This window comes from Monopterus albus, unplaced genomic scaffold, assembly GCF_001952655.1.
Source record: "Monopterus albus unplaced genomic scaffold, M_albus_1.0 scaffold66.1, whole genome shotgun sequence".
In the NCBI taxonomy this organism is placed as follows: domain Eukaryota; kingdom Metazoa; phylum Chordata; class Actinopteri; order Synbranchiformes; family Synbranchidae; genus Monopterus; species Monopterus albus.
Window position 1 is genome coordinate 1144793 of NW_018127946.1, and position 12732 is coordinate 1157524.

At 43.5% G+C, this 12732-nt stretch overlaps 1 protein-coding gene across 1 annotated transcript in view; it reads left to right on the forward strand.

Moving 5' to 3' along the window:
* lrrc24 (leucine rich repeat containing 24) overlaps positions 1–9344 on the forward strand; it is a 20783-nt gene extending 11439 nt beyond the window's left edge. The window contains exons 2-5 of the mRNA XM_020604561.1: positions 5236–5430; positions 6314–6592; positions 6926–7094; positions 7467–9344. Of these exons, the coding sequence (XP_020460217.1) occupies positions 5269–5430; positions 6314–6592; positions 6926–7094; positions 7467–8713 (1857 nt within the window). The 5' untranslated portion in view covers positions 5236–5268 and the 3' untranslated portion in view covers positions 8714–9344. The remainder of the gene's footprint in view (positions 1–5235; positions 5431–6313; positions 6593–6925; positions 7095–7466) is intronic.
* Positions 9345–12732: the final 3388 nt, after the last annotated feature.

Sequence of the window (12732 nt, forward strand, 5' to 3'; positions counted from 1 at the left end):
CAAAGACAATCTTAGCATAAACTTGATAAAACAACATAACCACTGGCCTGAAGACAGAGAAAGAACTGGCAGGGGAGTGACTGGTGAACAGTGTATAAGTATGGAGGAGACTAATGAGGTGCAGCTGGTGAGTAATCAGGGAAGCGGGGCAGGTGTGTTGAACAGTGTAATCAGTGCAAGGGCTAGGCTAGTGTGAGGAAGAAGAAGAGAGGAAGGTGGAGCTGGGCAAACCTGACATTTAGTTGTTTGAGGTCATACACTTTTTACCCAGCTTTCCTAGTGTTGCCTCTTCTTAGTCATGCATATAAAGAAGTGGATTTAGAGGAAAGAAAGCACAGGATTACAAAAAAAGAGAAAAGGCAGTGACCGTGAGCACATTAAAGTAAATCTTGTGTGAAAAATGGATATTGATTATACAGTCATATAACTGACATCTCGTTTTTAGTTCTCAGTTCTCAGACATAAATCAAACTGAATTGCAATGAATTCCAACAATGAAACAACTTGTTGAAACTGAACAGAAAATATATGTTAATTTTTAGAAACCATTCTACTTATGGCTGGAAACAAGTAATACTGCTGTCACTGTGCACAGAAGAGTAATATCTGTGACTAGCACCACAGCCTGTGAAGCTTCCCCAGCAAACACAGAGACGCCCCAAGGATGTCTGTTTGAAGTTGGAGTCAGACATTGCAACTTCTTTTTGGACATCTTCTGTACATTCAGTTTGGCTGTCAGACATCTTTACAAGGTTCAAAATAAAAGTTTATGCAACATCATTTTTGGACATCATCTGTACATTTGGACATCCAAGGGACATCACCACACTTGTGTAACACTTTGCCCAGGGTTACAGAAGTGTGGTGGAACAACCTCTTGCCTTATTGAGCTGTGAGGTACAAAACATGAGGCAGCAGTAACTGACCAGTGCCTAAACAAATTCATAAGTCCCTTCAGTTAGGGTTTCAAAACCACACCAACCATGTCTGTAGGTCTAAGCTGGACTTAATCTGGATGTCCACCGACATCCAGCATAGGTTCCATATCTGCATGTATTTTGGGGACCTATACTGGAGGTCAGTAGACATCCAAAACAGGTCCAAAACATATGCCATTGTTTGTGTCACATAAACTTTCATTCTGGCTACACAGTGGGCCACTTTCCAACATCTGACACAGACCTTAGTAAGACATCCTTGCCATGTCTCTGTGTATAGTGGCTGTATATCACAAATGTCCAAAATAAGTCTGGAGCAGATGTCCAAATATCCAACCTAATGTCTGCGTCCACAGATTTAGAAAGGTGGTTTGTGCCAGACGTCAGAAAACTGAACTTGTATCAGATGTCCAAAGACAAATGAGTCATATCTAGACGTTGGGTCTTGAACCTCTTCTGCACATCTCACAATTATACAAAAAAGGACTTGGACGAGGCAACATGATATGGACTTCTCTGCAATGTCTGGTGTTTGCTGGGTCATATCATTGAGCTTTTCTGCTGACCAGTTTACAACACCAACAGCAGTATGTACAATGTGGACAGACCTGCCACAACAGTTTATCATGTGAACTCTTAAAAAGCAAAGATTTATTGAGTTTGTCTAAGTATGAGGAGGCACAGAGAGGGACTCAGACTAAATGCTCCACTGGGGGGAGAGGCAGACTGCTGCTGTTGCTGCTGCTCAGAGGGTGATTCTGCTAGAGGTAGCCTGACAGCAAGCACACATACATATGCACACGGAGAGACACACACATACCCTGGCAATAGTCAACACTGATTTGCTTGTTTTTCTTCAACACAGACATTCGTAAATAATCACGACCCAGTGGCGCGCCCCCCCCCCCCCCAATTCAGTGGCTGCCGAGCCCAGCTGGACAGAGTAGTAGTGGAAAAATAAAGAAATCAATGCAGACTTATTAACTGAGCAGAGCTTCCTGTGCTGCTGACACAAAAATAGGTGTAAGTGAGTGTGTATTGCTACCTGTGTGTATCTGACTTGGTCTGCGTCTGTGAATGATGATAGTTGTGCTCAGGATGTGCGTGTGTCTTCCTGTCTGCGTGGTCAGGATGTGCGTGTGTCTTCCTGTCTGTGTGTGTGTGTCAGTTAGTCAGAGTGCGTGTCCCTGAATGTTGTGGGCTAGTGCTTGTGTATAAGTGCTATTTTAGAAGCATGCTCTGCATGTTTATGAGGGTGTGCATGTGCACAGATGAGACTATCACTCAAAGTCAGGGCGTCACTCTTGGGTTAGCGCCACAGTGCTCTTCCAGTGCCTTGGCCTTAGTCTATTTGTGGACAAAAGGATGCTCTGAGACAAATGATTTAGCACCTGTCAGTCAGAGGAGAAGGTCGAGGGATGAGAAGGAAAGGAGATGAAGTCAGGGACAGAGAAAATGATAAAGACTTTCAGAAAAACTGTGAAGTGAACAGGAGAGTAAGAAAGAGAGAGAGGGAAAACAAGAGAAAAAAGTTCAAACTGGAGAAAGAGAAAGAGGGAGGTGTACTAAAATAGAATTTACAATTTAGCTCCAGGTCATCACATAGCTCAAGTTCCTATGAGCAATTTTCCCCGGGAAATGACAGCTTCTATTTCTGTGGTGTTGTTTGCTTAACACCAGCTCACAGGAACTGTGCCTGGCCTTCAGGCCCTGTAAGCAGACCTTCCCTCACCACAAGAGTTACCATAACAACGGATGAGGCCACCCTGCACCGGTTGCAGCACAGGGATGTGAACTTTGCCTCTGCCTGCAGCACTCTGGCTGTCTGCTCTATACCTGCAACACATCAACACCTACCCTCCTTGGAAAAATAAGAGAAAGTCACAGCAGCACTGAGTTTTCTGTGCTGTGGATGTTTGCACAGAGATAACTGTAATATCTGAAATGCTCAGATAAACAAACTCCAAGCTGCTCTTGAGTTCAGTGCAAAATTATATTTGCAGAGATGTGTGTGGATGCATGTTATTGGGGAGAAGCAGATACTGAATGCTGAACAAGCTTTGTGTGATGTGCACTTTATTAGATTTCTTTTGGCATTTGTTGACTGACATCTGCCCTGGCACTTCTCTGCAGCCGCTTTCCTTTAACGCACTGATCTATGTACACAAAATTAAGTCCTAATCATCCTTTTTACACATTTTCCCACAGTCAATAGACAGATTGCTGACCTCTTTTTTTTTAAATGCCGAATAAAGCAGCTCCCTATATGAAAACATCAACAGCGCCGAGAGCAGCTTAGCTACCAAGCATCTGATTGTGCAGATTACGCATGTTCCATAGAGGATTACTGAGACTGAAATGAACAAACTGACCTCTTACCACTGAAATTCCACATACACAAGACAAAAGATGCAAGTCAAGCTCAGTGAGGACAAGATGAATGTGAAACAGCAGAGCATACAGTACACTGTAAGGCAACTTGCTGTCAGCAGCATTATTTAAGGAAACCTATCCCTGACTGTTGATTTATTTTTGGCATTTGTCTCCTTTTGGTTTGCAGACCCTGATAACTCAGAGTTAGGTTATGCTTTTCTCTACATCTCATCAGTCTTGTCTTAACTCTGAGTGCTATATGCATAATTACTGGTCAGGCTTTTGAATACAGAGTCACTGAAATAAGCAGAAAAATGCATATTCTCTCAACCCAGTAAGGTGTCATTTGCATTGATGTTGGGATCATATTCTAACAGCAAATATTGGTCTGTGTGTATCCTTAGCAGAGGGCAAGAGAGCGCCTTCCTCTCGGGCTCCCTTCTGACACTTTTCAAGCAAGTCAAAGCTATTTAAAAGTCAAACCACCATGAGATGTAACAAAAGCTCAATGACAGACCAAGGCCTTATTCAAAATTCAATTTTTGTGCTTTCTCTCCCCAACAACAGAAATACATAATTTCTCTCCACGCTTATTTAGAGTCCTCTAGAGAGAAAATGGCATGCTTTCATTATTAAGTGTCTCTGTTTATGCTGAGTGAAGATGACTGAAACGCCTATGGAGGTCACATTGCATTAATCTAGCTGGCACGTAAATGCGCTTTAAATCAAACAGGCAATATTAAAATCCAGTTTATTGCTCATTTGCTTAATAATGCAGCATGGCTGCAGCAAGAATGACTTCTCAGCCAGTGAAATAGTGATCGTGGTGTGCTTGCACTTAAGCATTCAATTACTGGTCAGAAATATATCCCTACAAATGAGACATGCTTTGATATCAGGCTGACAGAACAGTTCAAATATTTATCAGTCACAATTTATTTCAGGCACAGGACCCTTTCATCACTGAGTTGTAACGAGACCTCTGTGCTTTCTAATAATTAATAAACTAGCTGATGTCCAGATCATTCAGAGTGTATGTAAATGCTATCAATTATCTATCTGGGTGGTTCTGCAGTCTTAAGCAAACTAGAAATTTAAAGTTAAATGGGATGCAGAGACATGGCTGGGGCACTTTGAGACTTACAGTAAGACTGGATAAATGAGATGTCTATCATGCAGCAGAGCGACAGGCTCATTGTGACATATAAACATGCATTATATCCCAAATTGCATCTTCAGATGATCTGCTGACAATTGTAAACACTGTTGCTCCACATGGTACTGGACAGCAAGTCTGAGGCCATTTTTATGTGAACCACAAAGCAGAGCAATAAATCCCTGAATGAATCCCTGCATGAATGCATGAGCTGCTCAGTTTTTATCAAAAGAAGCTGTTGCTGTAAGGTGTAGCATCAGATGATTAAAGCTGGCTTCCACTTGAGATTAGTTTTGAGATAAATGTTGTTTCTGAGATTACATGGGTCAAAATAGAGCCATTGCAGCACATCTACACATGTATATGCCTGTGTAAGACAAAGACAGGGTCTGAAATAAAGTGAGAGAGTGAGTGTGTTACCGCATGCATTAAGAAGACAAGAGAAAGGTCCTTGAGGCAAACCTGCAAATCTTTTATCACATCTTTAATTAATTGAAGCCCATAATAGAAGCTGCTGCAATTCCACTGAATAGACATAGATGAATGGAAAACAGGCAGGGATGAGGAGATACTCTTATGCTGCCTTGCTTTTTCATCAATCCTCCCTTTCCATTTCACAGTCATATGCATACGCAGCATATCAGCAGCTTCTGTCAGTCTTTGGGTAATGGATTGAAACAGAACTGTGAAGGAAAAATAGATGGTCGTTATAACTGAGGTGAATGATTAATGTTACTGTTTATCTATTTCTTCATTTTATCTTTTCAGGTTTTGTTTCTGAAGGTCTTCTAGAAAACCACAATGATCTTCATGTGGTTCTCCAGGCTCATTCTGTTCTTCCTGGCCTTCCTCCCACATGTGTCTCGGGGATGCCCTTCTGGCTGTCGATGCTACAGCCTCACAGTGGAGTGTGGATCTCTCAGGATTAAAGAAATCCCGCAGGGTGTGCCCCCTGTCACAGAGGTCAGTCGGCTGATTGAAAATAAGTTAGGTCACTACCTTCCAGTGCATTGCAGCTGATCCCCAGCGTCACTGGTTTAGACTTCCTCTCTGAGCTGTTCTTATTACACTGAAATGATTGTGGTTAATCAATTTGCCATGACCCTCTTTGTTGTAAGCCCAAGGGCGGGGCTGCTCTGTTGACTGTGTAATTATTCATTCTTGCTCAGAAAGTGACTCTCTCGCACCCTCTGATCATCTGTTGAGAAGATGTTTAACATTACGCAGTCTTTTCCTCTTCAGTTCAGCCCCCCCCCTGAACATTACCACAGCTCATGAATATTGATCAAAGCATGTCTTGTTTAAATTGTTCCATTAACCTCGATCAGCACATCTATCTCGTCAATCATACTTTACTTCCTGGCCCATGTTTTTTTTTTTTTTGAAAACATCGCCAGAAAATGCACATTACTTATCAAACAGACAAGTATAAAACATAGAGAGCAATACTCATTTAGCTCCAGTCAGTCAAGATGTTTACTGATAAGGGCTGTCATTTCTTCCATTCTCTAACAAGAGATTGGAGCCATAAAACAGGAAAAATACTGCACAAACCACACTGTCATCATTATCATGATCCTGAACCAGCTGATGTCATGTTGTTTGTATTGCCAACATGAACATGTATCCAGACCTCTTCACAGCCCTGTGAGTGCAGATAATCTCTGTGATTTCTCTTCATGGATAACACATTTTATGACCAACTGAGCACTGCACAGCAACAGGCCATGCTCGCCTTCTTGTACAAAACAAGCACCAACTAAAACATCATATTCCCTCCTCTGTGTCCTTAACACAATTGGTTTCTGGTCACTGCTAATTTCATTTGCCCCTGTCTCTCCTAAAGACCGTCTTTCTCCAGGACAATGCTATAGTGCAGATCCGTCTTCAGGACCTGACTCACCTGGGCAGCCTTCATTACCTGTACCTCCAGAACAACAGCATCTCGGCACTGGAGCCTGGAGCATTTCTCAACCAGGGGCAACTACTGGAGCTGGCCCTCAATGGTAACCTCATCCACCTGGTCACCCCTGATATGTTTCGGGGTCTGGAGCACCTTCGAATTCTGTACCTTGCCAGCAACCAGATCACTCGTGTCCAGGACCACACCTTCAGGGGCCTGCAGGTTGGTGCATGTGAGCTCAGATAAAGGAATGGATGGCAGTTGTGAATGCTCGTTTTGGTTTAAGTATTCTAAAAACTGTGAACCTAAAGTGGAACAAACATATTCCAATATGAAATGCCTTTTTATGGATTATATGGAGTAGAATGATGTCTAAGCTGTAAATCCAATTCAAGACAACATGTCTGACTAATACATACCATACATACAGTACATACAATACAGACTGAGCCAGGTGAAACTGAGTCATCTTTTTTTACATTTGACATTTGTATTCCTCCTCCTCTACCGTTCCACATGTCATTCCACTGCTTAATGTCTTTTTGCTGTCTGCAGCGTCTTCAGGAGCTCCACCTGCAGGAAAACAGTATAGAGGTGCTGGCAGAGCAGGCCCTGTCTGGCTTGTCATCCCTGGCTCTGTTGGACCTCAGCAAAAATCACCTTCGCACTCTGGGAGCCTCGTCCTTCAAACCGCTTGTCAGCCTGCAGGTGCTCCGTGTCACAGGTAGGCAGAGCGAGGACAGAATTGTATTATTACTTTCTGTAATATGATATAATCCTCCAAGAATTTAATGCTTCCATACCTATTCTGAAGAACTGACGCTACCTGAGAATGTCAGAGCAACAAAAATCTTTTAAAATATCCACAAGCAACAGGCTCATGTCAATGAAAATTCAGCAAATGTGGTTTAAATTTCAAAGTGTCTGACTCAGTTGTTGACCTTAAATGAGAAAAACTCTCCCAGCGACATAATTTTAAAGGATAACCTGAAAAAAATCTATGAAAGAGGGACTTCATATTGATAATAATGGAACAAGGACAAAGCAATTGGTTTACCCATTGTTTCTCTTGTGTGCCTCACTTCCTTTCATCTAGAGAATCCATGGCGCTGTGATTGTGCTCTGGGCTGGCTGAGAACCTGGATCACTAAAGATGGCCAACGTCTGTTGAGCTCTGCTGAGCAGCGTCGGCTGATGTGTTCTGAACCACCTCGCCTCTCCCACCTCAGTCTGGTGGAGGTGGCTCCCAACAGTCTTGTCTGCATTCCCCCCGTCGTGCAACTTGCGCCAAGCCACCTGACTGTGCGACTAGGAGAAAGCCTCCGAGTCTCCTGCCAGGCCTCAGGATACCCTCAGCCTCAGGTGACCTGGAAGAAAGCCTCCAATGGCAAGGCCCAGCTATCACCTCGAGGCCTGGTTCAAGAACTGGGACCCAATGGTGACCTGTTCAGGCCTGGAGCTGGAGGAGTGGTGACGGCCCTGCCCAGCAGTGGAGGACGTAGTGTGGGAGGTGTTGGTGGGATCCACGGGTTTGTGCGTGGGACTGAGGAAGGTGGTGAAAGGGACAGCTTTGATCCAGACATGGGCAGTGGCATGCTCTTCCTCAGCAATGTGACTGTAGCACATGCTGGGCGCTATGAGTGCGAAGCCTGGAACCCTGGTGGTGTGGCCAGAGTTACCTTTCACCTGGCTGTCAACATGTCCTCTTCTTCATATTCATCCCAGTTCTGGCCTCATTTGAACACACATTCCTTTATTTCCTCTTCATCTAGCTCCCTCTATCGACCAGAAGTTCTGGATGTGAACCAGGAGCCACTGTATGAGCAAGACAGCATGGACTTCAGTGCTCTGGGCCCTGCCACGCAAACTGCCATTGCCATTGGCATCTCCTTGTTGGCACTGACTGCCGTTCTCCTGTTGATTATGATCTATACTCGTCACCAGCAGTACCAGAAAGAAGAAAATGGCTCCTATTGTAACAGCAAAGAAGAAAGCATCCTCTATGTGAACGACTACTCTGATGGACCCACCATCTTTGCACAGCTAGAAGAGTACCGTGATGATCATGGCCACGAGATGTATGTCCTCAACCGAGCCAAACCTGTCTTAGGTCCCACTTCATCCAGGTGTCCAATGATGAGTGGCTTTGTCCAGCAGAAAGGAATGAAGGAGGCTCTCCTGGACCACGAAATGGTGCAGACACTGACCAGATCTGGAGGAATGGGGCTTCACAGAAACCCAGCAGATGGCGGAGAGGGCCCCCTAACAGCTGACCCAGAGGAACTCTTTCTTAGTCAGAGTCTCCTCTTTGGATCACAGGTTGCCTACGAGATTCACTGCTAAGAGCCTCTGGTTGTGGGCAGACATGAAACCATATATTGATGGACTTAATTAAAGACATTAAAGGGAACAACCATAGTTCAATGAGTTGATTGTCAACCCTTTAAAGATAATTAGAAGTAGCTAAACTTATAAGAAATTATTCATGTGGCAGTTAAATCCTCGCAAAGGAGGCCAAAACTGTATAGCACATAGTGGCAACTAACAAAATGGATGAAAACATGATTAATATTTTGTACAGTTTTTTCTTTAGGTTTTGTTTTGTGCATTTTGTCTGCGCTTTGTGTAAATATAATGAAGCTAATTTCACTGTGAAGTACAGCTGTTTTGTGGAGCTTGTTGTAGATACCATTAAAATTAAACCTAAATTAATCATTTTACTGAAACTGCATTTCATTGCTCATATGTGTGAGTGGGTGTGGGTGGGTGGATTTGTTTAAAGAGGTTGAGTTTGAATTCAGCAACAAGTCATCTTTAAAATCCCTTTTACCACAGCATTATATTCCTTTACATTACCATGCCATGTTTTTTTTTTTTACCTGTTTGCTGAAACACTAGAACAATGAAACTTTTTGGGGGGAATGTTTTTGTGGGAAAAAAAATCTATTAATGAAATTAATTAATAAAAATGGAAAATTAACATAGGTCTGTACAAACCATTCTAATGTGAATATTGTACAAATTGTCTTTTGTTTCTACATAATAAATTGTATTTTAAAAGATTCATTGTTTGTTTTCTGACATGGTCCACCAGATGTTCTGCTGAATCTATAGTCAAAATGTGTGGTAAAGGTTTCATGTTTAACTCTTTTTTTCTTTTTCTTGACTTCAACCTATTAGATGTACCCAGCAAACATGGCCCTTTGGGGTACATCTGGGGCCTATGTGGGCAAAAAAAAATTGGGCCTTAGTGGGCAGTCCACTGTGGGCCTTGACACGATGTGAAATGTGGGGCACGTGAAGTTCAGGGCACTTGGGGCCCTAGTGGGGCAGCCCACACCCAGCTTGAAGTGTGGGCTCATTGTGGGCTGCCCACACTAGGCAGAGTGGGCCCCCATTGGGGCCCAGAGTTAGCCTGCAGTGGAGCCACAGTACTGGAATCCATTATTCTTCACATCTGGTGCTAAGCACAGTTGTAACAGGAGTGCTTTCAAAGCTACTTGTGGACCAAGATGAGAGTGCTATTGAAAATGTGTTTTAAAATGCTAGATAATATGAGAGCCATATGGATTGTTATTCAAAAAGATGTCAATATTCTTTTAAAATGAAGATATAATATTCAGTTTTGTGGTTGTTTCCTAACAAGTGTATTAAATATCAATAAGAAACACAGCTGAGGCATACACTGGTATTTGATCTATAATACATGTGTCATAGGCACTATATAGTATGATCAACAGAGGCGTAAAGCGGCTTCAATTGTGACACATTTTCTTTTTGCAACACATACACACATACACATAATGTATGTTTCTTAATAAACATTTCTGTTGCAAATGTCAGGGCCGCTCGGCGGCCACTGCCTCTTCTCCCTCTTTCTCTCCTCTGCTCTCTCTATCATGTGGGGTTCCAAAAATAAACAGAAGATACTCCGTGGTAATGAGTTCAAAAATAAACATAAGATCTCTCCACTAGTCAGTTCAAAAAATAACAGAAGATACTCCTTGGTATTGAGTTCAAAAATAAACGCAAGATCTCTCCAACAGTCAGTTCAAAAATAACAGAAGATATTCCTCGGTCATCAGTTCACAAAACAGAAACAAGGAACTTACTCAAGTCGACACAGTTGAATAACACCAATATACCAAATATCATACATATCTAAGTACCGTACTTTCCCATGTTATGTTCTTTTGATACTTTTGTGTTCACTTTACTTACCTGATACCGTCATGTTTTTCCCCTTAGCACCTGGGTCTGCAAACTTGAGTCCAACCTCAGTCCTCCCTCACCCTCCTGGTGAGGGGGGCTACCATAACAGCAAATCTGTACTATATACATAAGTTCTAAAATGGAAGAAATAGAATTAAAGCGTTAGAATTAAGAAATTCCATACTGAGGCAATTATGCTACTTTTACATTATAAATTTTAAACCATATTAATGAGCAGCCAAGTGGGAAAACTGTTCGTGTCAACCTTAGACTTTTGCCAATTTCTCTGAGTTTCTGATCGCTATGATATTTCCCACTCAGCTGAAAGGATAGTGGAAATGTCATCACTACAAGTTAAAAAATGACTTTGAAACAACCACCACCAGAAGTTACACCTAATTTTACTAATAAATGAACAAGAGAATATGCTGCTTAGCCAGTGTTGTAGTACTCGAGTCCAGGACTCATTCTCGAGAGCAACTCAAGTCCAGATTTTAAGGACTCGTGACTCAAAACTTTGGTTAAAGTGAAGCTACCAAGTCCAGTCTCCAGTGCGGCAGCAGAGCACAAATTCAGCTTTCATATCAAAATTTTATGGGCCATGAGAAACCTAGATACAATCACCTCTGCAGCAGGTTACAGCAGGTCAGCTGAGTTAAATTCAGTTAGCCTACCGTCTTGTAAATGGGTTGTTCACATTTTAATGGTACCTGTCTAATTTTGTAAATTTGCAATGTTCATATTTGCTTGTTTACGCACACTGGCCACAGTATTTTTAGCGGCCTTTGCTGTCACTGCCAAAAAAAAAAAAAAAAAAGAAGTAATCTGCTTTATGTGGTGTTGATATGAAAAGTAGCTGCACATAAGCTTGCTTTGTATATTAATTCTTTAAAAAAATGAAATGAAAATTAAAACTGGACTCCCTCCAGCCCCTGGCTGCACCTAGAAATTCTGTCTATAAAAATGATGAACAGAACTGGTGACAAAAGGCAGCCCTGCTGGAGTCCAACATGCACCGGAAACAAGTCTGACTTACTGCTGGCAATGCGAACCAAGCTCCTGCTCCGGTCGTACAGGGACCGGACTGCCCTTAGCAAAGGGCCCCGGACCCCATACTCCTGGAGCAGCCCCCACAGGGTGCCATGAGGGACACGGTCGAATGCCTTCTCTAAATCCACAAAACACATGTGGACTGGTTGGGCAAAATCCCATGAACCCTCCGCCACCCTGAAGAGGGTATAGAGCTGGTCCAGTATTCTGCGGCCAGGACAAAAGCCGCATTGTTCCTCCTGAATCCGAGGTTTGACTATCGGTCGAATTCTCCTCTCCAGTACCCTGGCATAGACTTTCCCAAGGAGGCTGAGGAGTGTGAAAAAGAGGGACCACCACCCCGGTCTGCCAGTCCAGAGGCACTGTCCCCAACCACCACGCGCTATTGCAGAGGTGTGTCAGACTCCACAATCACTGCAGTCCACCTGGCCTGCCGGTAGCCGTCAGGAGTCCCATGAGCCAGCCAGGATCTAAAGGTCTCCTTCTTCAGCTTGTCGGCATCCCTTACTTCCGGTGTCCACTACCGAGTTCGGGGATTGCCACCGCGAAAGGCACCAGAGACCTAATGGCCACAGCTCTGAGCGGCCGCATCAGCATTGGAGGTGGAGAACATGGTAGATTCGGAATCAATGTCTCCAACCTCCCCCGGCATCTGGTCAAAGCTCTACCGGAGGCGGGAGTTAAAGATCTCCCAGACAGGGGGTTCTGCCAAACATTCCCAACAGACCCTTCACAATATGTTTGTGTCTGCAGAGTCTGTCCAGCTTTCTCCCCCACCATCGGATCCAGCTCACCATCAGGTGGTGAACGGTTGACAGCTCCACCCCTCTCTTCACCCAAGTGTCCAAGACATATGGCTGGAGCTCAGATGAAACAACCACAAAGTCAATCATCGAGGGTGACCTGGTGCCACGTGCACTGATGGACACCCTTATGCTTGAACATGGTGTTTGTTATAGACAAACTGTGACTAGCACAGAAGTCCAATAACAGAACACCACTTGGTTTCAGATCAGATCCCAATCACGCCCCTCCAGGTGTCACTGACGTTGCCCACGTGAGTGTTGAAGTCCCCCAGTAGATCGACGGAGTCCCCAGTC